Raw genomic sequence first — 23,038 nt, 5'->3', positions numbered from 1 at the left:
GGAAGAGGACCCAGGTGGGGTACCGGTGTCATCTGCCACATCTGTGTTGAATGCCCGAGGATGAGATGAGTGACTGGGCACATGGGCAGGGAGGCCTTGAGGAATTGCAGCTAGCAAACCATGTTGAGGCATTAAGGTCTTTTCTCGTGTTACATTTTCTTTGTCTTTTAAACAACCACGAGGGAAGATATTACTCATAGGGAGATGCCCTTAAAAGACCCCAAGGGCCTCTGAGGATTAACTGGGCTGAGCCAGCCTCTCCACAGCACGCAGGCAGGCACTCAGCAAACATCACCTGCGATTTTAGCTCAAAATCGGTTCCTGAGCTGGGAACCTGGAAATAATAAACACGGAGTGCTGTCTGCCCTTGAAGACAGCACAGTCGCATCAGGGAGAGAGGATCCTTGATAAATCATCATAGCACAGGTGGGAAGAGCTCGAAGGCAGGCTTCTTGGGACTGAATTGATTTGGAGGATGGCATGAAAAAAGTCCAAGTATTCTTGAAGCTTTCTCCTCTCTCCCTTCAGCTCATCCATCACTGCCTTACTCTGGGCGTCTGATTTCTCCCTCCTAACAGGACTGTCTGCCTCTAGTCCTGCCCCTATGTTAGTTTGGGTTTCCCAGAAGCAGAGCTAGAAGCAGCAGGCGTTTGGGTGCCCTGGCTCGCATGTTGAGGGAGAGTTTGCAGAGGGAAGGCGGTGAGAGAGCCAGGATGGGGTGGGGAAAGGAGCTGAGTGAGGAAGTGGTCTCAGCAGAGACTTGCTTCCACCTAACCCCATGGGAACCCTGGAACACGAATGGTACTGCACACTTGGTCCAACCTTGAGGCAAAGGGGCCTCGGGTGCCCCCATAAGGGTAAAAAAAAATTGTTTTTCCCAGAACATTACTGGTTTTAGCACTGAAAGTCCCATGTACCGGACAACCCTTCAGTCCTGGGCAGACTGAGCAAGTGGCAAGCAAGTTGGTCACTCTCCCTCTACTATCAGTCACTGAAGGATGCTGCCCCACCCAGCCACACCCCAGAGGAGGGGTTCCTGTTCAGCTGAGGACAGTTCTCTTCAGAAGAGGGTAACTGTGAGCTGTGTGCAGCCACGACTCAGAGCAGGTGGCAATGAGTCCACTGGCCCAGTGATGGGGATCTGAGTGGGCACCAATAGTGCCCTCTCTGCAACCCCCGATCCACCCACCTGAATCCATCCTTCATGTAGCAGGATGCAGCCTCCTAAAATGCAAGTCTAATGATGCACTTCCTCTTGTGTGGAACTGTCTGTGTAATCTCCCTGTAGCTTCCCAATGCCTTTGAGATAAAGTCCAAAGGCCTTAATGTAGATTCAAGGCCTTCTGGGATCCAGCTCTCATCTATTCTCCGGCACCGCCGGGCCTGCGGTCTCCCATGGCCTGCCTTCCACGTGCCTCTAGCATTGCCCTGGGTTGCTAGTGATTCTCTGCACACACCATGCTAAGCCCCGTCCCCAGGCCTGTGCCCATGCTGTCCCCCTGCCTTGGATTCCCTTCCTCTTCTCCCGTCAACTGGGTAATACTCACATGTCACTATATTAGAATGATTAAGAGTGCAGAATGTGGAGACAGCCAGCCAGGGTTCACAGGGTCCCTTTACAACTTACGAGTTGTACTGTGACCTTGGGTGTGTCACTTAACCTTGCTTAGCCTCAGTTTCCTGATCCATCAAATGGAGATAAAAATATAGGGATTTATATCAGGATTAAATAAGTTAGCATGTTGAAGTGTTCAGAAGAGTGACTGGCACACAGTAAATGCTTAGTTAATGTTAGCTATTATTTTCACTATTAGTTTGTTTCAAGATTCAGGACAAGCATCACCTCCTCCAGAAAGCCTTCTGGGATTTCTCTTCCCTCAGATCAGTTTAGCAGGCACTCCTTTATCCACTTCAATGGAATTACCCACTTGGGCATCTGCCTGCCCGACAAGGCCATGAGCTGTTCCAGGGATAGGAGCTATGGCTTTTATTCTCACCTTCCTAGTACCTAGCACAAGGCTGGGAAGGCTGGGCACAGGTCATACTTGGTAAATGATTTTTCACTGAAGGAATGAATAATCAAACAGACTCTTCCTATTCAGTGTTCTCTGGGTATCTGCAGGAGATTGCTAAGTAGAAAAATAGTAGGTAGCAGGAACTGTCTAAGCAAAGGCTTAGAAGTGTGACCTGGCCATGGAATGGTCAGAAAACCACTATTGGGCCCAGAGTGTGTCTCTGTGAGGGGTGGAGGGGTGTGAAAGGGGAGGGGAACCGCTCAGAGCTCTAGGCCCCACTCTGTCTCCATCAATCAGAGAAGCTCTGTCTTTGTTTGTTTCGCATCTTATCTAATCATTGTAAGTAAGAATCTAATTAATAAAGAAGTCTACTAAGTTATATAAACTTTGAAAGCCACACAGACTATCACAGTCAAGGCTGGAACACTACAGAATATCAGACCTCAATCCCTGAAAGCCTCAGATTCCACTGGAAACAATTTGGACTTGGTCCTTAAGGCCAACATTTCTTTAAATCCGTTCTACTCAATACACCTCCTATGAAACACTTGTCAAAGACGATCACCTAGGCAAACAAAAGAAGGTCTCCGAGGGTGCTCTGTGGTCCTCTTGGGCATTCAGAGTGTGTATGAGCCCACTCAAGACTCTGAGAAATCCTGCAATAAAGCCATCGGTTTCATTTTAACAATCCCACATTTCCCAAATGTAACTGATTATAGAATCGCTCTATCCAGTAACACCTATTAACACCGTGAGGGCCCTGTCCCTGCTGGAGGTTCCTCGGTGCAGCAGCTATGGCTCCACGTGTTGCTGGGCTGGGTATGTGAGGGCAGCAGCTGGAAGAACAGAGGCCCGTTCTTTCCTCAGAAAGGCTACCATGAGATCCGGGAGCTCCGCCTCTTCCACTTCACCAGCTGGCCTGACCACGGCGTTCCCTGCTACGCCACTGGCCTTCTGGGCTTCGTCCGCCAGGTCAAGTTCCTCAACCCCCCAGAAGCCGGGCCCATAGTGGTCCACTGCAGGTAAGTCAAAGGTCCTTCACCTTGGGAGGCTGAGGCGGGTGGATCACGAGGTCAGGAGTTCGAGATCAGCCTGACCAACATGGTGAAACCTCTTCTCTACTAAAGATACAAAAACTTAGCTAGGCGTGGTGGCATACATCTGCAATCCCAGCTACTTGGGAGGCTGAGGCAGAGGAATCGCTTGAACCCAGGAGCGATTGAACCCAGGAGCCAAGATCGCGCCACTGCACTCCAACCTGGGTGACAGAGCGAGACTCTGTCTCAAAAAAAAAAAAAAAAAAAAAGTCCTCCACCTACCCTAGTGTGCCTCTGCAGCTCGGCTTTCTTGGGAGGGACATGTTATCTTTTCTAGTGGCTTTACTCTTAGAGACTCCTCTTCCTGTGTCCCCCCATGCCCAGTGCTTTCCGATGAGACTTGGTCACCAGGTCAACTAACAAGAGGAATAGCAGTAGTGGCCATTGTTACTGTTGTTGCCTGAAAACAGTGAAATCACCAGGGAGGCAGGCTGAACACCGGCAGCATCTGCTGGGTCTGTCATGTGCACTTTACCCACATTATTTACTTCTCATCCAGTCTTGAGAGATGGGCATTATTAACATTCCCATTTTACAGATACAAAAACTCAAGTGCTGAGAAGGTAAACACAGAGTGGGGATATTTCATCTGCTTTTCTCCAGACACTTGCCCTCAGCTCCTTGACATGGCAGCAGGGCGCCTTGGTGGAAGCATGCTTCTTTTCATTTCTATTATTTTCAAAATCACTTGCCAGCCTGCAGGGTCCCTCATAGAGAGAAATGGACAGGACCAGGTTTTACCTTATTATGGAGAAGAGATACTTTCAGCTCTGACCTAGAAAGTCACATTGAGAATGAGTGGCATGTCTTTGAATCCTCCCAAATGGAGATGAAGTATCTTGTCAAGGGTGTCCAGAATTGGAGGAGGATGGCCTTCCTGACCTGAAGGCTGGCCAGCTGGCATCCCCCTCCTTCCCAACACCTCTCTCTTCCAATATGACCTTGGGGCAGCCCATCCTTTCAGACCCTGGATGCTTGAGTTATCACATCCCGCCCTGGCAGTTTGTGTCAGTCAAGAGACCATGGAAGACTCCATAAGCTGTGGATGTCTGTCTCAGAGCCAGCCCCGTCCTCATTCAGCATCCATTTATCTTCCCAGCAATAGTAGCTACACAACCCCATTTCACAGAGAAGGCAAGTGAGGATGAGGAGGTAATCCTGGACTCTCTAAGTGTTTTGCATGTATTTTCTGCTTTATATCTCATAGCAGTCGAAGGGCAATAGTTCATTAACGCCCCCCATCTCTATATCCCAAACAGCACCCAGATCAAGGGTTAGGGAGAAAGAAAGACAATGGCAAATGTTTATCATCAGGCCCTCTGTGCATGATGGCTCTATGCCGGTATGTGTCTCCTTAGCAGGTCATCTTAATGCATCTGAGCAGAGTGGTACCCACTCCTGGGGCCATTCTGAAAATTATTAACAAATGGGTTGGCTAAGTGCCTAAGAGAGAATGCCTGACACATAGTAAGCACTCTAATATATCATTATTCTCTACCTCTTAATGTTTTCTCTCCCTCCCCAGATTATTAATCCTTCAGGAAAGGAACACTGTTTTCGTATTCCCACTCCTAATGCCAGCATCTACTGCATCTTAGATTTTCAATAAATATTTGTTGAATATAATAGCCATTATTTATTGAGAAATTACTATGTATCCAGGCACAAAGCAATTTGTATGCATTATGCATTTTAATTGTAATGTCATGCAATTTATACATATTGTGCTATTAATGCTGTGAGGTAGATCTATTAATTATTATCAACATCATTTTATAGATGAGTATTGAAACCCAGAGAGGTTAAGTCATTTGCCTGAGGTCATGCAGCTGATAAGTAATAGAGCCAGGATTTAATCCTAGGGGTCCTTTCAAATATCCTGTGTTCAACTACTATGTGATGCTGAAATAAACACAGCTTTGTCCTCACAAGGACCCTGCAGGGAGGTAGGTATCTTAAATGCATCAGAAATCCGAAGCTAACAGACACTAGGCAACTTGGTCACCGCTGATAGTTCCAAAATTCAGAACCAAATTGGGCTGATTCTTTATACTAAAGCATGGTGAATATGAACACTGAAGAAAAAAACACATGAGTGACACCCTATACTCCCTCCCAGACACAGAGGCCAAGTCTCTTGAGTCCCCGCATCTGGATTTTGGGGAGTAGGTTCTGAAGCAAACTTAAGTCAGACTTCATTCAAACCATGAAAGTTTCTCATGAATGAAGACTCTGCTTCCAATGGGTGTACTTTCCAAATTGTTGTAGGTAGTGGTTCGCACTGGCCTGTGCCCCTTGGATTTACCATCAGCCAATATTGCTTTTTTGTCTTGTTCCATCTGTCTTCCTCTTTGTGTGTCTTTTGACATCTACGTTGTTAGACAAAGACACTTGTTTCCATGAGAAATGCAAGATGTGAAAACACAGTGGAAGGGGGCCTCCTTGACAGGCTGCCCGGCCTTCCCATCCAAAACTGCACATGTGTAAGGCACATGTCTTATGTGCCTCTTGGTCAGCACTGATGTTTCAGAGCCCAGCACTGATCTAGAAAGGGCTGGCCAAGGCCCATAGAGTCTCGTTGAGTTCCCCTACTATTTTGTACTTGGTCTGAGATTCTCCTAAAGAAGCCACTAGTGACCAGAAATCAAGCATGTATCAAGAAACTTGATCCCTGACAAGGGTCTCCGGATGGTCAGCTGCTCCAGTTTCATGACACTCTTGCTTCATGATCCTGGGAAAACAGCTGCAGGTGGAGCCAGATGCCAGCCTTTGAACATGGTGCTCCACCAACCACTCTCTGTCTTGGGGACAGCTCAGAGGACTCTAGTTTCTGTCCTGTCATTCACCTCCCCTCTGTTCTCTCTCCTCTCCTTCTTTGCTTCCATCCATCAACCCATTTGCTGAAAAAGAAAAAAGAGGAGAAAAGAAGGGTAGAAAATAGGAAAGACATGTCTGTGAGGCAGCTCCAGCATGCCAGGAACCATGCTAGGTGTTTTATGCTATATGGATGTATTATTTTATCCATCAGACAAGGCAATGGCATGTATATGTATGGTTCGCACATGCATTACAAACTACACATATTAAGAAAGGAAATGTGGGAACACATAATCTAGATCCTCCCAGCAGGACCCTTGGGGATAGGGCTGAATGCTAGGGGCCTCCCCAGGGCAGGTTCCCCCCATGAAGATCCTTAACACAGACCATACCTCTCTTCCAGTGCTGGGGCTGGGCGGACTGGCTGCTTCATTGCCATTGACACCATGCTTGACATGGCCGAGAATGAAGGGGTGGTGGACATCTTCAACTGCGTGCGTGAGCTCCGGGCCCAAAGGGTCAACCTGGTACAGACAGAGGTGAGTCCTAGGGGACCAAGACAGTTGGCCACCTGTAGCTCTGACCAAGGAGAAACGACCAAGGAGAAACATGATAGAACTGAGAGACCCATAGGTAGGGGCATCCTATGGAAAGGACCTGGGTATGAGAGAAGCAGGAGGGAGTAGACACGTGGCTTACTATGGTGAGGATACTGTGGAAGCTAGGGTGCCCCAGCCAACCCTGGAGGTCTACAGTGCAGGGAGTTCCACCAATGAAGAATGGTGGTGAGTTCTCCATCTCTGAGGCCATCCAAGCAGGGACAGAATGACAAATTTCAGGGATTATTTGAATCGTATTCTTGCCTTGGGTGAAGTGATAGAGAAGGAAAGAGAAGGACTGGCATTTATTCAATGACCACTACATGCCAAGCGATGGTTCAGTCACTGCAGTGAATGGTTTAATCAACAAAGTAATTGAGTACTTAAGCTGGGTGCTGGGGATTTCAAGAGATGTAACACACAGCCTCTGCCCTCAAGGGAGAAGCAGACCTTTAGGCACCTCTCTGTGCAGTTGGAGAGCCCAAGCCTAAGAGTACTGAAAAGAATTAATATTTATTGTTGTGTACCTACTGTGAACCAGGCAGCATACATTCTTTCTAGTCATGGTATTGTTTCTACTCCTCCAAACCAGCTATGGTGTAGCTCCTAGTATTATCTCCAATTTATCAATGAAGAAGAAACTAAGAAATTGTGTCCCTAAGACCTCACATACCAGACTGTGGTAGAACTTGGGTCCATGTGACCCCAAAGGCCTCTGCTTTTTCACCAGAACCACAATCGCACTAAGCAGCCTTTTCTGCCTATCCCACTCTGTGCCTTGGCTTATCATTCCTGTAATGAGCCCATCTTCTGTTCTAGTGAAGGCTCGGGGTGCCTGGGCAATCAGAGTTGAGACAGATAAGGAACTGTGCACATCATCAATCCTGCAAAGGGAAGTGACCCATGGCTTTGGTACAGCCAGCCTCTCTGACTCTGCAGTGAATACCACCACTGATTGGTTTACACACATAGGCTCTGAGCTAACTCACACAGGCCAGGCTTCAGGCTTCTAGCACTAAAGCCAAGAGGGCTGCTTTATCTATTCCAGGTTCATGCATGCAGAAGCCAGGCTTGCTGGTTGCAGTCAGACATATGGGGAGACATATTCAAATGCAGATGCATCACGTAGCATCTGGAAAAGCACTCTTTATAGAGAAACTGACCAAGTTCTGCAGAAAAGGTCACTCAACAAACATTTATCTAGGGCCTAGAAGTAACACCAACTTCTGCCTGGTGGATTAACAGATGGCTTTCCAGAAAGAACGAAACAAACATTAAAGGTATGGAAAAGAGGGAGTGGAGTTTCAGGAGGAGAGAACAGCAGGTACAAAGAATTGAGATAGGAAAAGATATGACACATTTTAGGAGCAGATTATGAGACAAAGATTTGCGGGCAAATATATTGCTTGGAAGATAATCGCAAGACACACTGGCTGGTGAATGGGAAAGTGAGGCAGAGCAGGGAAGGAAACAAACAAAGGCTACTTTAACAAGCTGTTAAGCACTGTAGACAACTGGAGCCCAATTCTGCTGGGGAACTCTGAGATACATGCGTGTCCAAGTGATTCCACCTAAAGGGAGAGAGTTCTTAGATTTCTATCCTCAACTCTCCATCTGTCATTGCTTGAGGGTTACTTTCCACACAGCCCAAGTATCATCTCTGCCTTCAGCAGAGAATCACAGGTGTTTGCAGCAAGCAGCCTTCCTTAGGTAAAGGTGAAAGCTGAGGGGACATGGGCTGGACACCAAGAGCGCCTGCTACAGCATGTCTAGAAGTTTCTCATTTTATCAGTGACTATGCTATTACATTTTCTATAAGAAACAAGACCCACCATAGCTCAGGTGATCATTAGGAAACATGGAAATTTGGCCCTTTGGGTTACAGTATAAAAAGAATTCTGTAATATATTGATAAATCATGTCTATTCTTCATAGCCACAACACTAAATGTGGACAGCAAATTCCCAGGCCACTGTTCTTACCTAGCACCCCATTTCCTCTCTTCTGACTTCGCAGGAGCAATATGTGTTTGTGCACGATGCCATCCTGGAAGCATGCCTCTGTGGCAACACTGCCATCCCTGTGTGTGAGTTCCGTTCTCTCTACTACAATATCAGCAGGCTGGACCCCCAGACGAACTCCAGCCAAATCAAAGATGAATTTCAGGTATGAGCAAATCCCAGACTTGGTGACCATCTTAGTCAGTTTGGGTTGTTATAACAAATTTCCATAGATTGGGTGATTTAAATGACAGACACTTATTCATTACATTTCTGGAGGCTGAGAAGTCCAACATCAAGCTTCCAGTAAATCCAGTGTCTGGGGAGCGCTCACTTCCTAACTTTCAGATAGCCGTCTTCTCGTTGCATATTCACATGGTGGAAAGTAGAAGCCGCAAGCTCTCATGTTTCTTCTTTTTTCATTTTTTATAGAGATAGATAGGGTCTCACTATGTTGCCCAGGATGGTCTTCAATTCCTGGGCTCAAGCAATCCTCCCACCTTGGTCTCCCAAATTGCTGGGATTACAGGTGTGAGCCACCACACCTGGCCCTACATGTTTCTTCTTATAAGAGCACTAATCCCGTTCATGAGGGTTCTATGCTCATGATCTAAACGTCTTCCAAAGTCCCAACCTCCTAATACCATCACATTGGGGGCTAAGATTATGACAGGGATTTTGGGAAGGATGAAAACATTTAGTCTGTAACAGTAACCCAACCAACTTCAGTAGCTCTGTGCACATTTGCAGGGTTTTCTTTGGGAATACTGATCTGTCTATGCACTTTCAGTGTCTGCTTCTCTAGGAAGCTGCAGAATCTATTCCAGAACACAAAATGCACAGCCATGAGCAACTACGCACTCAGGGATTACTGGTGCTTGTCTTTAACTGTGAATATGTTTTTTAACTGAGGTCTTATTCAGTTCTAGTCCAAATTGTGAATGGAGACAAATTTATACAAACGGGTGTGAATTTCATGCTCCTTCATCCCTGGAGGGACTCAGGTCCTCTCAGTATTTTTTCAGTAGACTCTTACAGCTAAAAGTGTGGTCTGCAGCCTGACAAACATGGTGAAACCCTGTCTCTACTAAAAATACAAAACAAGTTAGCCAGGCCTGGTGGCATGCACCTGTAATCCCAGCTACTCAGGAGGCTGAAGCAGGAGACTTGCTTGAACCTGGGAGGCGGAGGTTGCAGTGAGCCGAGATTGTGCCACTGCACTCCAGCCTGGGCAACAGAGTGAGACTTCATCTCAAAAAAATAAAAAATAAAATCAATAAAATTTAAAAACCTGTGGTCTGGAGACCAGCAGCATTGGCTTCACCTGGGAACTTGTTATAAATGCAGAATCTTGGACCTGGCCCAGATGTAGTGAATGAGGGCCTGCAATTTAACAAGATCTCTGAGTGATTTGTATGCATGTTAAACTTTGAGAAGTACTGTCCTAGAACTTAGCTCAGGTATACCAGATCCACACCTGGAAGCCCATATGGTCAGAGCTGTGGCCACATTGATTGGTCTAAGAAGCCTGGACATGAATCACTAAGTAAGGTAAATCCAGAGTCCAGCCCTTTATCCCAAGACCAGTGTCAGAATTACACCTGGGCAACAGGAGCTGAGAACCAGGTATGAGAAAGCAAGGAAGCTCCAGGTCTTGCTTCAAGTCAGTGGGCAAATGCCAGGGGCAGATATCCCAGGCAGGCCAATACCTTAGCAATCCCTAAAACAAGTAGCCGTTATTGATTTGAAGTAGAGACAGAGGGCTGAATGAGGGAAGGTTGGAGGGTACAGAACACTGGTCATTGCACATAACATCTAGTCCATTGGATAGAACAGTTCAGCTCTGGCCTCAAACTTGCAAGATTTACTCTGCAGAGTCCAAACACAGCAATTTCCCAGACCTATTAGGGTTTGCCCCTCGGAGGTCTCTCATCTATCCTGAGCAGGTCATCTAGGCATCCTTCCATGCTCAGACAGCTTTCTCTCTGAGAAGAGTGCTGGTAAATCATTTCCCCCATTCCATGACAACGCAAGTGATGTTTAGCCCTCAGTAGGAATTCCCCACCCCCACCCCTCTGTATGCCCTCCTGGCTGGCCCACCCTTTAATGCAGCACTGGCTGAGCTGAACCACTTAGTTCATCTGGTTGGCAGTTACTATGAGACTGTGTCTGAGCCTGTGTGTGGGTGCGCTGCTTCTGCAGCCTTGGCGTTTTGAAGGTGTCACACAGCTCACACGCCCTGTAGCAGGGAGCAGGAGAGGACAGAACATCACCATGGAAGAGAAATGGGCCCTGGGAAAGGGAGAGTGGGGCTGCGCTTAGAGGGTGGAAATAGGTGAGTTAGGCTGAGTTGGAACATTACTGTCTCTTTTGCTCAGGGGCAGCCGTATGAGCAGGGCCTATCTATTCACCTTTGTGCCCCACAGACCCTCAACATTGTGACACCGCGTGTGCGGCCCGAGGACTGCAGCATTGGGCTCCTGCCCCGGAACCATGATAAGAATCGAAGCATGGATGTGCTGCCTCTGGACCGCTGCCTGCCCTTCCTCATCTCAGTGGACGGAGAATCCAGCAATTACATCAACGCAGCACTGATGGATGTAAGCCAAGCCTGGGCAGAAAGCTCCTAGCTGGCATTCTAGGGCAAATATTCTTCCTGAGGTGGAGGTGGCTGGACCTCAGGGCCCTGACCCCACCAGCCAGCCCCCCTGCTTCTGATCTACTGGTCCCAAGGACCTTTGTTCCCCTGAAGGCTCTGGTCCAAACCTAGACACAAGCTGGGCTCTTGGCTCCTTTTCTCATACAAAGAGCCTGGAAAGACAAAGAGCCTGGAAAGAATAGACAGAAGTGTAAGGTGGCTCCCATGACACCATGGCAAGTCTACAGGCCTGCCTAGCAACCTCTTCCATTCCCCACAGAGCCGACTCTCAGCCTAAAGTTTAGTAAAGCAGGTATTTTCTATGCTGGGCCTTGGCCTGAGTGTGGGAACACAAGACGGTGCAGACACAGGTTCTGCCCTCTGGTAGCTCCCATGAAGGTTCCAGATAACTCCTGTGCGGAGACAAAAAATGAGGATGGCACACAGTAGGGGCTCAGTAAATGGTTATTGGGAAAGTAGTGGGAAGCAGTAAAGCATGGGGTGGAAGCAGGCCGTGTTCCTGGCTGTCCTGTGAGGGGCACTGCCCCCTGCTTTCTTGTCATCAGGTCCAGGAAGGGGCTTCACCCTGCCCTGGTTTGGGATTAGGGTCATGTTCCTGGTCCAGTGAGCCTAGGCTTCTCCCCTGCGTTGTTCGGATACTTCTGATTATCTGCAGCAGGAAGGAACTATGGACCATCTACTCCCAGCCATGTACTTTTCAGCAGAGAAAACAGAGGCCAGAGAGAGAAAGAGACTTGCTCAAGGTCACCCAGGGAGCTAGTGGCACAGCCCACACACAGAGCTCCTGGGTCACACTCTGGAATTCATTTCTTGAGCCTCCCCGCAATTTGCTGGATCCAATAAGATGCAAACATCTCACCTCCTGAGGCTCAAAACCAAGAACACCATTGCCTGATTATAATGGGCTCTTTCAGCTTCCCCTCCCCAGCCCATCTGAGTTCACATCCATCTAGCCCATGTGGCCCTCCTATCTCACTCAGAATAGACAGAAACATGGGATGCTCTCTCCTGGGGTCAAGGCCAACAACTTCTCTGACCTCTAATCCTCTTGAAGTTTCTCCCCAAGGGTCTGGGTGTTAGAGGCAGGAAGGTGATGGAAGGTCAATGCCTACTCCAGCTCTCTAGGGGCCTGCCCTGGCCTCTGTCCACAGAGCGCCCATATCCTCTGTAAAAACCCTAGCTCCGGGTTCAGAATCAGGGAGTCTTGGCTTGGTCATAGCAAGTAGCTAGAGGTGGAGAGAAGACCTTTGGCATTAGCTTATAGCCTAGAGCCTTCTAAAGTCAATGAGTGCATGTATGTGTATGTGTGCATGTAGGTGTGCATTATGTGTGTGAGTGTGGTGAGAAATGGAGCCTAGGGGTGCACCCATACTTCCAATTTCCTCCTAGCTTTGTCTCCCACTTCTCCCAACACCCCCTCCCTGCCTTCCTCATCCAGGCAAAGATCAAATAAGCTCCTGGCCTCTACTTAATAGGTTAGATACTGCCTGGAGTCAAATGCCTTCTGCCAGGCTGTGATGCTGATTGTATTCTCTTTGTCCACAGGGCATTTCTCCTGTGAGCCATCACTGAGGCCTTTGCCTTTCTGATATTAAAAAAAAAAAAAAGTCCTTATCTGTATTCCAGCCCAGTCGGTGTATTATCTGGTAACCATAGCAGCTTTGCTCCTAGCAGAAAAATATGAAGTCCTCTGGGTTAATTTTTAATGTTTCCCCTGGTAAAGGATGATGTTATCCATGAAATGGATTGCCGGCTGATCCCTGAAACCCGGCAGGAGCACGGATCTCGAACATATTTTCAGATAAGGCTTTGTCAGGCGTGCTGGCCTAATAGAGCATTTATCACAGAGACAGGGAAAAAGAAAAGAAAACTAACATTCACTGAGTGTTGGGCACCATGTCGGGCCCTGGACTTGCACTGTCCCATTTTGCATGTGGGTACTCTCATCCCCATTTTCTGATGAGGTCTTCAGGGTCAGAGTATTTTCATCACTTGATCAAGGTCAAGTAGCTCAGAAATGGGAGCCAAGGATTGAAGCCCCAAGTCTGTTAACTCTGAGAGCCTCAATGTTTTTCCATGTCTGGAAATGGCTCAAAGATGATGCTGTCTACAGCTAGAGAGTTTGGCTTTTGGAAAATAAATTATTTGCCTCTGCCCACCCAGACCCCTCTTCTGAACATTCTACTGGCCAGACAAAGGCCCTCGGAAGAAGGGCCCCCCCAGCCAATGCACACGTGACATCCATGTTTGCAAGGCTTTGTCATGCTTTTTCCAGGGTCTTTGCCCTCTTGCCTCTTGCTTGTAACTGCACTGAAAACAGCTGTAACTCCCCCAGAAACCATCTCTTGAGAAAACATATCAAGCACATGAACCACTGATGAAGTGGAGAATCTTTCCAATTTTTTCAAACACATGACTTCAGGGTGGGGGGAAAACAGGGCCCTGGTTGAAGCTGCCAGAGCACCCCCCCCCTCCCCAGGCCATTTTCTCTGGGCCTCTGTTTCCCTATCTGCAACATGGGACTGAATTTATTGTCTTATTCACTGGAGTGGCACTGTCTAGCATGTGCCAGTGACAATACCAGTGCCAAGGACGTAAAACAAAGTCAGGGGTGTTTCTGCCCTGCCAGTAGGCTTACATTCCGGCTCTTGTTTGCTGGCCTTTTCACGTGCAAATCTCATTCAATCTGTGTGACATCATTCCTTTGGATTTATGATTTCCGTTTTCCAGGTGAAGAACATGAGCTTTGGAATCATCTAATAACTTGACAGTACTTAGCACCCACCCTGCCAAAAAAAAAAAAAAGCACTCTACAAATGAAGTTTGAATGAATGGATGAATGAATAAATGGGCGAATGGATGGACAGATGGATGACTCACAACTTACCTGTGGTAAAGCTGTACTTGAACCCCAGGTCTACCTGACTATTAATAATACATGTGTCCTTTCCACTGCCCCATTGACTCACACAACACAGTGCCCACCTTGCCAGGCCAACTCAGCCCCTCATTCCAGCCTGGAGGCAGAAGGGAACCTGCCCCTTTGGGAGAATCTCAGCCTCAGGCCGACCCAAAACCTTGCCCAGCATTATGGGCACAGGGACACAGCCAATCCCTTATATCCCAAGAGGTGTCTTGACCAGCAGAGCAACAAATCTGCATCTGAAATCTTTCATTTCATATTGTAATTATGATTATTTGCTGAGCTCCAAGGCATAAATAATTTATCTGGATAATCCCATCCCAGTGACACTTTCCTAATGAAATGTCTTAGTTTGGAGGAGAATGTATTCATTATGAGAAGGTCCCCTTTGCCACCAGGGCATGGAGAGATAAAAGAACAGGCAGGTGTTTTGTATAATCTATTTGGCAGGCTCTGGAGCCTCTGGCCTCAGTCCGGGCCTCATCATCATCAGAATATCACTGATGGATGTGTAATTTACGAAGCCTGTGTCATTCCTTTGTCAGAGCCACAAGCAGCCTGCTGCCTTCGTGGTCACCCAGCACCCTCTACCCAACACCGTGGCAGACTTCTGGAGGCTGGTGTTCGATTACAACTGCTCCTCTGTGGTGATGCTGAATGAGATGGACACTGCCCAGGTAGGAGGAGGCCGAGCCAAGCCCTAGGTGGGTCAGGGGGGCCATGCTCTAAACCTGGAGGGAGAGCCCTTGACAGCCAGTGCCTGCCACATCTGCCCCAGCTAGCTGTCCTGTAACAAGCAGTGTCTGGCCATGAGCATCAGACAAGCCATTCTGCTGCCTACAGAGGGTCCTGTCACCCCCCAGACCTCCAGCAAAGACTCCCCCTGCCTGTGGGCTTTGTCCAACTCCCTGCCTGGGACCAGACTCTGTTGCTCCATCTCACAAGCATTGATTATTGTCTTGCTCCAAATCACACAGATCTTGCAGAGCCAGGAGGCTGCCTCCCCCAGCACTGAGCACCTGCAGCCCTGAATAATACCCAGATGCCTGGCCACACTCACCTCCCTTCCCCCTCTGCAACGCAGCCTGTACAGACAGAGCCTGGGACTTGAACCTTGGACACTTTACCCACTGGCCACCCCACCAAGCCCCAGTTCCTCACGGTTGACCTTTGTGTCCCGGCAGGCTTCCTGCCTTAGCCCCTCTGTTCTGACAGCTCCAAGCATCCCTTGCCTACAGCATATCCCCATACTCAGGACACAGGACATGTATCTTGGGACAGTTTCTATGCCAGGGCAGCCATTCTGGAGTGGAAGAGCTGAGAATGGTCCTTCAGATTTTTAAAAATCTATCCTTTCACTGCCTTAAATAAAACTTAAAGTAACATTGCATTCCCATATGAGAGCTGGCCTCGTGCAGGCCTTGGATGGGAATTTAAAAATTTTTTAAACAGACCTGAGCTATAGTTTCAGCCCTCCAAAAGCTCATGGTCTTGCTCCAGAGACAGATGAGCGCATTGTCCCAACCCCATATGGCTGTGTTATAATAGAGGTCAGCAGTGAAGTGCTGTGTTGGCCAGGAGCAGGGAGCCGGAATTAATTCTGCCCAGAGGGTGAGAGAAGACTTCAAAAAGAAGGTGACTTTGGCCTTGAAGAAGGCAGAGGAGCTTTAGGTATATGGAGGCTGAACTCACTGGGAATAGGCATTTCAGGCAGAGGGAACAGCAGAGGCAAAGGCGAGGCAGGGGATGAATATACATAGACTTATTTGCGGAACAGTTTATGTTCCAGTGTGGCTGGGACCTAGGGGAATATCAGGAGGAGAAGAATGTAGTGAGGCTGAAAAATGCAGCCGAGCCCAGCTTGCAGAGAGGTCCCTGTGCCAGGCTAAGGAGCTTGGGTCTTGGTTGGCAGCATAGCAAGCTTCAGACTTTTACTTTGTAAGCAACAGAATCCTTTCTATGAATAAAAGCTTTCATGCAAGCCCAATGTATGAAAGAGGGATGACCAAGAGCTGCTCATGATGAAGCAGTAGGCAGGGGTTGGGCTTCCACCCACACTGCCGTCTCATTTTCTCCTGGTGCCTTAGAGGGGTCGGTCCTTTGTGGGACCACTGGAGTTTGGTGGAGCACAGTTAGAAATACTTTCTGTGCAGGAAGGTGAAACACTGGAGGGTTGACAGTGGTATAACACAGCCAGGGTTTCTGTTAGAAAGATGGGTCTAGAGGCTCGGCATGGTGGCTCATGCCTGTAATCCCAGCACTTTGGGAGGCCAAGACAGAGGATTGCTTGAGGCCAAGAGTTCAAGCCCAGCCTAGGCAACACCATGAGACCCTGTCTCTACAAAAAAAAAAAAAAAAATTTTTTTTAATTACCCAGGCATGGTGCTGTGTGTCTATAGTCCCAGTTACTCAGGAGGCTGAGGCGGGAGGATTGCTTGAGCACTGCAAGGCTCAAGTGAGGTATGATCCCACCACTGCATTCCAGCCTGGGTGACAGTGCAAGAACCCATTTTTTTTGTTTAATGACTCTTACTCTGTCATCCTGACTGGAGTACAGTGGTGCGATCTTGGCTGACTGCAACCTCCGCCTCCCAGGTTCAAGTGATTCTCATGCCTCAGCCTCCCATGTAGCTGGGATTTTTTGTATTTTTAGTAGAGATGGGGTTTCACCATATTGGCCAGGCTGGTCTCAAACTCTTGACCTCAAGTGTTCCACCTGCCTCGGCCTCCCAAAGTGCTGAGATTACAGGCGTGAGCAACCACATCTGGCTGACCCCATCTCTTAAAAAATAAAAAAAATTAAAATTGCAAAAAAAGGTAAGAATGAAAAAGAAAGCCAGGTCTGGGGATCAGTGCAGGTAAAAGGCCAGAGGAAAGACCTGGAAACCAGGAGACCGGGGAGGAGAATGTTGCAAATGTGCAGACAATAAAGGTAGTTATCTGAACTGCAGAAGTGGCCAGGAGGTGAGAGGACTGGAATTGGATGTGAAAACATTTCCAGACTTAAGTCCCCAAGGTTTAGGGAGCAGATGCAGGTGGGAGGTGAATAAGAAGGAAAGTTGCAGATAATGGCAGGATGTTGAGTCTGGGCAATTAGGCAACCAGGGATATAACTGGTGAAAATATGAAAGTCAGGAAGGTAGGGGAAGGCAGCAAGAAGAGCAGATGAGCAGGGGATGAAATTGAGTGCACCTTGGGATGTGCCTGTGAGAGATGTTCCGGAGAGATTCTATTGATTCAGGCAACCCATATTTGTTGGGCATCTGCTATTTGCTGGAAGCTATTCTAGGTGCTTGGAATGCATCACTGAGCAACACAGACAAAGCGAGGCATAAAAAAAAAATTCCCATCTCTCATGCAACTTCTATTCTAAAGCAGGAGACAGATAATAAGCAACACACATTCTCTCATGTGCTCAGTTATAAGTTAGAAGGGTGACACGAGTGTTTGGAAAAAGGCAAACAAGAGGGCAGGGTAGTAAAGATCAGAACGTTGGATCTGGGACATAGGATGTCATTGCAATAGGATTGTCAAGGTGGGCCCTATGGAAAAGAAAACATTTGAACACAGACCTGAAGGAGGCGAGAGAGTGAGCCATGTGACTCTCAGGGTGGCATCACAGGCAGAGGGAACACCTGCACCCAGGCTGCGGGGTAGGCACACACCTGGTGCCCTTGAGGAACAGCACAGAGGCCATGGGCAGAGCAGCACAACTGTGGGGAAAGCAACGGAAGGTGAGGTCAGAGGGCTATGGAAGACATAGAAGAACTTGGGCTTTCACTCTCAGAGAAACAGAGAGCCATGCACATGTTTGAAGCAGAGGAGCAACATAATTTGCCTTTTTTAATAAAAGCATCCCTCTGGCTGCTGTGTTGAGAATAGATTGTTGGTGCAAGGATGGGGAAGAGTGGTTTCTGAAATGGAAGCAGAGAGAACAGACAAGAGACTACTGTGATAATTCAGGTGGCAGGTGAGGTTGGTTGAATCGGGGGGTAGATTCTGAAGGTAAAGCCAACAACACATCTAGAGAGACTGACTATGGAATAAGAGAGAGAAAGAGGAATCAAGGGCCAGGCGTGTCTGTAATCTTACTTAGCACTTTGAGAAGCCAAGGAAGCAGGATCACTTGAGGTCAGGAGTTGAGTCCACGAGTTAAAGACCATCCTGGACAACACAGTGACACCCTGTCTCTACAAAAGAATTTTTATTTTGAGATGGAGTGTCACTCTGTCGCCCAGGCTGGAGTGCAGTGGCCCGATCTCAACTCACAGCCACCTCCTGGGTTCAAGCGATTCTCCTGCCTCAGCCTCCCAAGTAGCTGGGACTACAGGCGTGAGCCACCACAGCCAGCTAATTTTTGTATGTTTAGTAGAGATGGGGTTTCCCAATGTTGGCCACACTGGTCTCGATCTTCTGATCTCAGGTGATCTGCTGATCTTGGCCTCCCAGAGTGCTGGGATTACAGGCATGAGCCACTGCGCCCAGCCCTACAAAATAATTTTAAATGAGCTGGGCATGGTGGTCCATGCCTGTAATCCTAGCTACTTGGGAGGCCGAGGCAGGAGGATCACTTGAGCCCAGGAGATCAAAGCTGTGGAGAACTGTGATCACACCACAGTACTCTAGCCTAGGGCGATAGAGTAAGACCCTGTCAAAAAAAAAAAGAGGAATGAAGGATAATGCCAAGGATTGGGGCCTGAGCAATAGAAGGTTAGAAACTGAGATAACTATAAATAATAAATAAATGAATTCTCATAAAACAGAGTTCTGGAACATTCCCTGCAGAGTTTTGGAGTCTGAAGGCATCACCACCCTACGCTTTTGGCTGAAGAAATAAAACAGTGAACTCAGCTCATGAGCCTGGGCGTGAAGTCTGGCCTGCAAAACCCTGTTTGCTCTTCTCTTTTTCAACATTGCTTTCTGCAAAACCAGAGCTCAGGCACAGAGGATGACTTTCAAAGAACTTCACTTTGGGACATATAAAACCTTTGAAACAGAGGGCAAGGTCATTGGCTATAGCTCCCCCTTTCAGGGTGGGTCCTGGGTGAATGAAGAATCTTTCAGGCCCAGATGTTGGTACGGAGTTTGAGAACTGATTCTCTAAATGCAAAAACGTCAGGCTCAGAAGTACCCTGAGGTTGGCTGCCATATGCAGCTGGCAAGCATTCCCTGAAACCGGCAGATGAATAGAGCACTTATTGATATAAATATCATCACCGCAGCAGCTGGGCGCCTTATGAAAATAAACAATGACACAGCATGAGCATCAGAAAAGCCGCCCTCGGCACCTGGAGGGGCGGTTCTTTGAAGTGGCGTCAGCATCTGTCTGCCTGCATGCTCATGCCAAGGCAGCCTCCAAGCTAGCCCAGCCTGGCAACATGGACAGGTCCGCCTTAGGACCTGAGCATTGCTAGGTCACTCCTGAGAGGACCGATGCCATCTCCTGTGGTTTGCCTGGGAACCATAAGAGCGTATGTTGGGGATTGGGCAGGGCTACCTGTAAGCTGCAGCAAAATAAGAAGAGGGTGTAAGCTCTCACAGAGCCTTATTTTTTTTGCACTGCTGGCTAAATCTGCCCCTGCTCAGAATCTTATACTACTTCATTCAATCAGCCCCAAATATTCTTTCATTCTCTGCAGTGGTTGCAGTTCAAAGGTAATTATGATCAATGAGGGCTCAAAATAAAGGCTTTCAAACTTTTGCATTCAACCTTACAGATTTTTCTAACTCTTTAGGACTCCAAATGTCTGTGGTCAGATTTGTGGGGTAAAATCCTAGAACCACGCCAGCCAGCAAAGCATGCTGTCGCTTCTCAGACTCAGCAGAAAGAACGTTTTCAACCACATCCAACAGCATTGACAAGATCTTTTCCATCTTTGTGGTCTCTACGGACCACCAGAAAGACACCAGAAAGAAGCCCTCCTTGCAGTCATGCCACACTCACCATACTGTTTAGAGAGCTCAGGAGATCCTCCACGCCAGCCAAAGGGTGGGGCTGTGTGGTGGCCAGAATCATGGCCCCACCAAAGATGTCCACATCCTAACCCCTGAGACCTATGAATGTGCTATGGCACCTGGTGTATGGAGCATACAGGGATGTTTCTTTCCTTTAAAACAAATAAGAGTCCACAACTTATATAAAAGCCGAGTTGCTCAGTTCTGGGGCTCCCACTGTGGAAAGCCTGAGAGATCAGGGATGCAAAGCCTTTTGGAAAGGTGAGGGTGCCTGAGTGCAAGGATAATGGGGGCTGTGATGGATTCCCATGGAAGTGAGAGAGGCAAGCTCCTCATTCTTCCAGGAGAAAAGCAGGGTGCTATTTCAGAGGTGTCTCTTGCTGCCATTGTGCCTCTAGGGCAAATAGCAACTCCTAATATCCCCATTTTCAGTCTGGGCTTGTGAGAACACAGCCTAACACACCAGCAAAATATGCAAAATACCCAGCCTGCATCTCAGCCAGCCTCAGGTCTGACTTTGCAAGGGGCTGTGTCTCTGTTTCTGTCCCCACCAGAATGGTACGGGTAACAGTAAAAAAGAAACCTGGGGTCAAGAGACCTGAGTTCAAATTTTAGCCTTGGTACTTACTCACTGTGTTGCCCTGAGCCAGTTCCTTTACTTTCTCCAAGTCTTAATGTTATCATTTGTTAGATTACTATAACCTAGATGTTAGCCAAGTTCATTCTGTCTTTGAAGATTTAAATAAAATTTGCTCTGTTCCCTACTGCCCCCATCCTGTGGGAAAACCCAGTGTCCATCCCCAATATTTCTGAGAATTCTGAGGGGGTTGTATTCTCATGTTTACTTCCAAGTTTCAGCTGAGGCTTTAGTTGGAGAAATATAAGCTTCATATCCCAGCAATGCCCATGACTTAAAGTTGAACATCACACATCCTCTTTCTGAAGCCCCACCTTGCCTCCTCAGCTCTCACTAGCACTAATACATCTTCCCCTGACCCTGTTGCCCAAACCATTTTCTTTCCCTGTTTACCTCCTTTCCCATCCCTCCCTTCTCAGCTCTTCCACCCTCTCCCCAAAAGTTGTTCCTTTCTTAAGCTGCAAAATCTAGCCATCTCCTTAGTACCTCTTTCTAAAACCTGCTCTGAGCCTTGCCTCCCACCCCAAGACTCTTCTGTAGGTATGTTCCTAAACTCCAACCCTTCCTTCCCCGAAACGAACTCTGATGCAGCTGTTATAAGTTTCCACCCACTATGTGGAGATTGTATTATGGAGCTTCATGGGACTACTGGGAGGATACATTGAGGAGAGATGTGTGAATCTCTCTCTCTCTCCCCCTCTCTCTCTCCCCTCTCTCTCTCCCTCTCTCCCTGTCTTCTTTATGCCTTCATTCACAGTCTGCCTTCCTTAACTGGACATAGTATCAAAGCCAATTATATATTTTTGGATCTTTATAGAATCTGTTTAAAGGAATTTTATAATCACTGATGCTGAATTTTAAAAACAATTCAGGAAACTTACATTTCTCTCTTTAAAATACCAATTCACTTCACCTTTAGGTGGCCTGGGATTGATTTGTTCACTCTGGGTCACAGGGGCCTTAATAAATAGAGTCCTTCATTTCTAACGCTATGATATTACTTGGCCTTTTCATTTTATCAAAGTATTTTTAATTAAAGAAAGGCATAACTAAGGTGCACTGAAATATGCTCTAAAAATGTTTATCCCAAAAATAGACCCATATGCTAGTTTTCACTCAACTCATCAGAGCATGTTTATTCCAGTGACTAACAAGCTTTCTGATTCCATCAGCAAGAAAAAGATGTTTAATGCGTGACGCTACCTCTGCATTTGTTATATATCACATGTGAACTTGCACCCCCCAAGGACATCTTTTCATGGCCCAAACAGCTATGGAGAGCACTAGGTGGAATAATGTATGGCAGCTGTTCCAGGGCTATCCACACAGGCTTCACAACTTTTGCTTGGTTTAACTTGTTCTGACAAAAGACAACAAAAGTCCCCTCTTTTTTGGAAGAAGCATGATTATTTCTAAATCATTAACAACAACTGGACTGACTTCCTCTCCCCGGTGTGTTCATCACCACTACCTGTATGTATCTGCAGTGGCAAAGCCCTCCCCCTTCAGGCAGTATCACCTTTCACCCTCAGACCACCGGAAAAGAAAGGGTAGGAGAGAGTGCTTACTAGGCAATGAGGTGGGAAAAGTCAGTTGGTCTAGACTCTTGGCTGAAGGATTTGAATCTATTCTTGGATCAGCCAACTTCAAAAGTTTTCCATCTAAGGAAGAAAATGTCAAGGTTGCATTCAGTGTAAGTGTGGCCTTTAGGTCAGCTAGGTCCTCATGATCTTAAAGAGGCAAGTAGGCTTCCTAGAATTCACATTTCCTGAGCCTTAAGAAACCATAAGCTTTCCCTCCCCAGGAGTTGTATAAATCGCAGATGCTTACGGGCTTATATGAAAAGTCTGGCTCCTCCACTCACAGATGTGATCTCTGTTCCATGTCTTTGTGAGCCAGGGAGCCGAGCTCAGTTTCTTGCTGGTTTCTGCAAGAAATACATGCACAGTATGCATTTTACATGCTATTATGAATTTCTGGAATATTTCGGAGGTTAGGAGCAGGGTTATGTGGCACACTGAGTTGCCTTTTATACCTCATTGGTTCTACAATGATCCCAACCTTCCTCTTTTATCTTCTGGGTCATTCAGCTCATCAGAGCAACCCACAGATCTCTGTTTTTTGACATGCAGTATCCCATATCTAGGATGCTACTCATCTTCACAGCTACCCCAAGCTGGCTGATCCAGAATTTTCACAACGGCAGTCGTTTGAGTATTATCCTAAAGAGAAATTTTCATAAGAGCTACTAAGTGGAGAAAAAAAATCATCTATGTATCCATCTTGGTTTGAGGAACCCTCCCCCATACTGCCTAATAATCACAGCTTACATTAAT

General features: G+C 47.3%; 1 protein-coding gene across 12 annotated transcripts in view; it reads left to right on the top strand.

The window, feature by feature from the left end:
- PTPRT (protein tyrosine phosphatase receptor type T) overlaps positions 1 to 23,038 on the top strand; it is a 1,135,643-nt gene that overhangs the window by 1,102,903 nt on the left and 9,702 nt on the right. For all 12 annotated transcript variants that reach the window (XM_054467368.1, XM_054467370.1, XM_063659593.1 and 9 more), the window contains 5 exons: positions 2,883 to 3,037; positions 6,333 to 6,468; positions 8,545 to 8,694; positions 10,955 to 11,128; positions 14,656 to 14,787. In XM_054467368.1, the coding sequence (XP_054323343.1) occupies positions 2,883 to 3,037; positions 6,333 to 6,468; positions 8,545 to 8,694; positions 10,955 to 11,128; positions 14,656 to 14,787 (747 nt within the window). The remainder of the gene's footprint in view (positions 1 to 2,882; positions 3,038 to 6,332; positions 6,469 to 8,544; positions 8,695 to 10,954; positions 11,129 to 14,655; positions 14,788 to 23,038) is intronic.

This window comes from Pongo pygmaeus, chromosome 21, assembly GCF_028885625.2.
Source record: "Pongo pygmaeus isolate AG05252 chromosome 21, NHGRI_mPonPyg2-v2.0_pri, whole genome shotgun sequence".
Taxonomy (NCBI): domain Eukaryota; kingdom Metazoa; phylum Chordata; class Mammalia; order Primates; family Hominidae; genus Pongo; species Pongo pygmaeus.
Note: the sequence above shows the minus strand (reverse complement) of the source record. Positions and strands in the feature narration are given on the sequence as shown.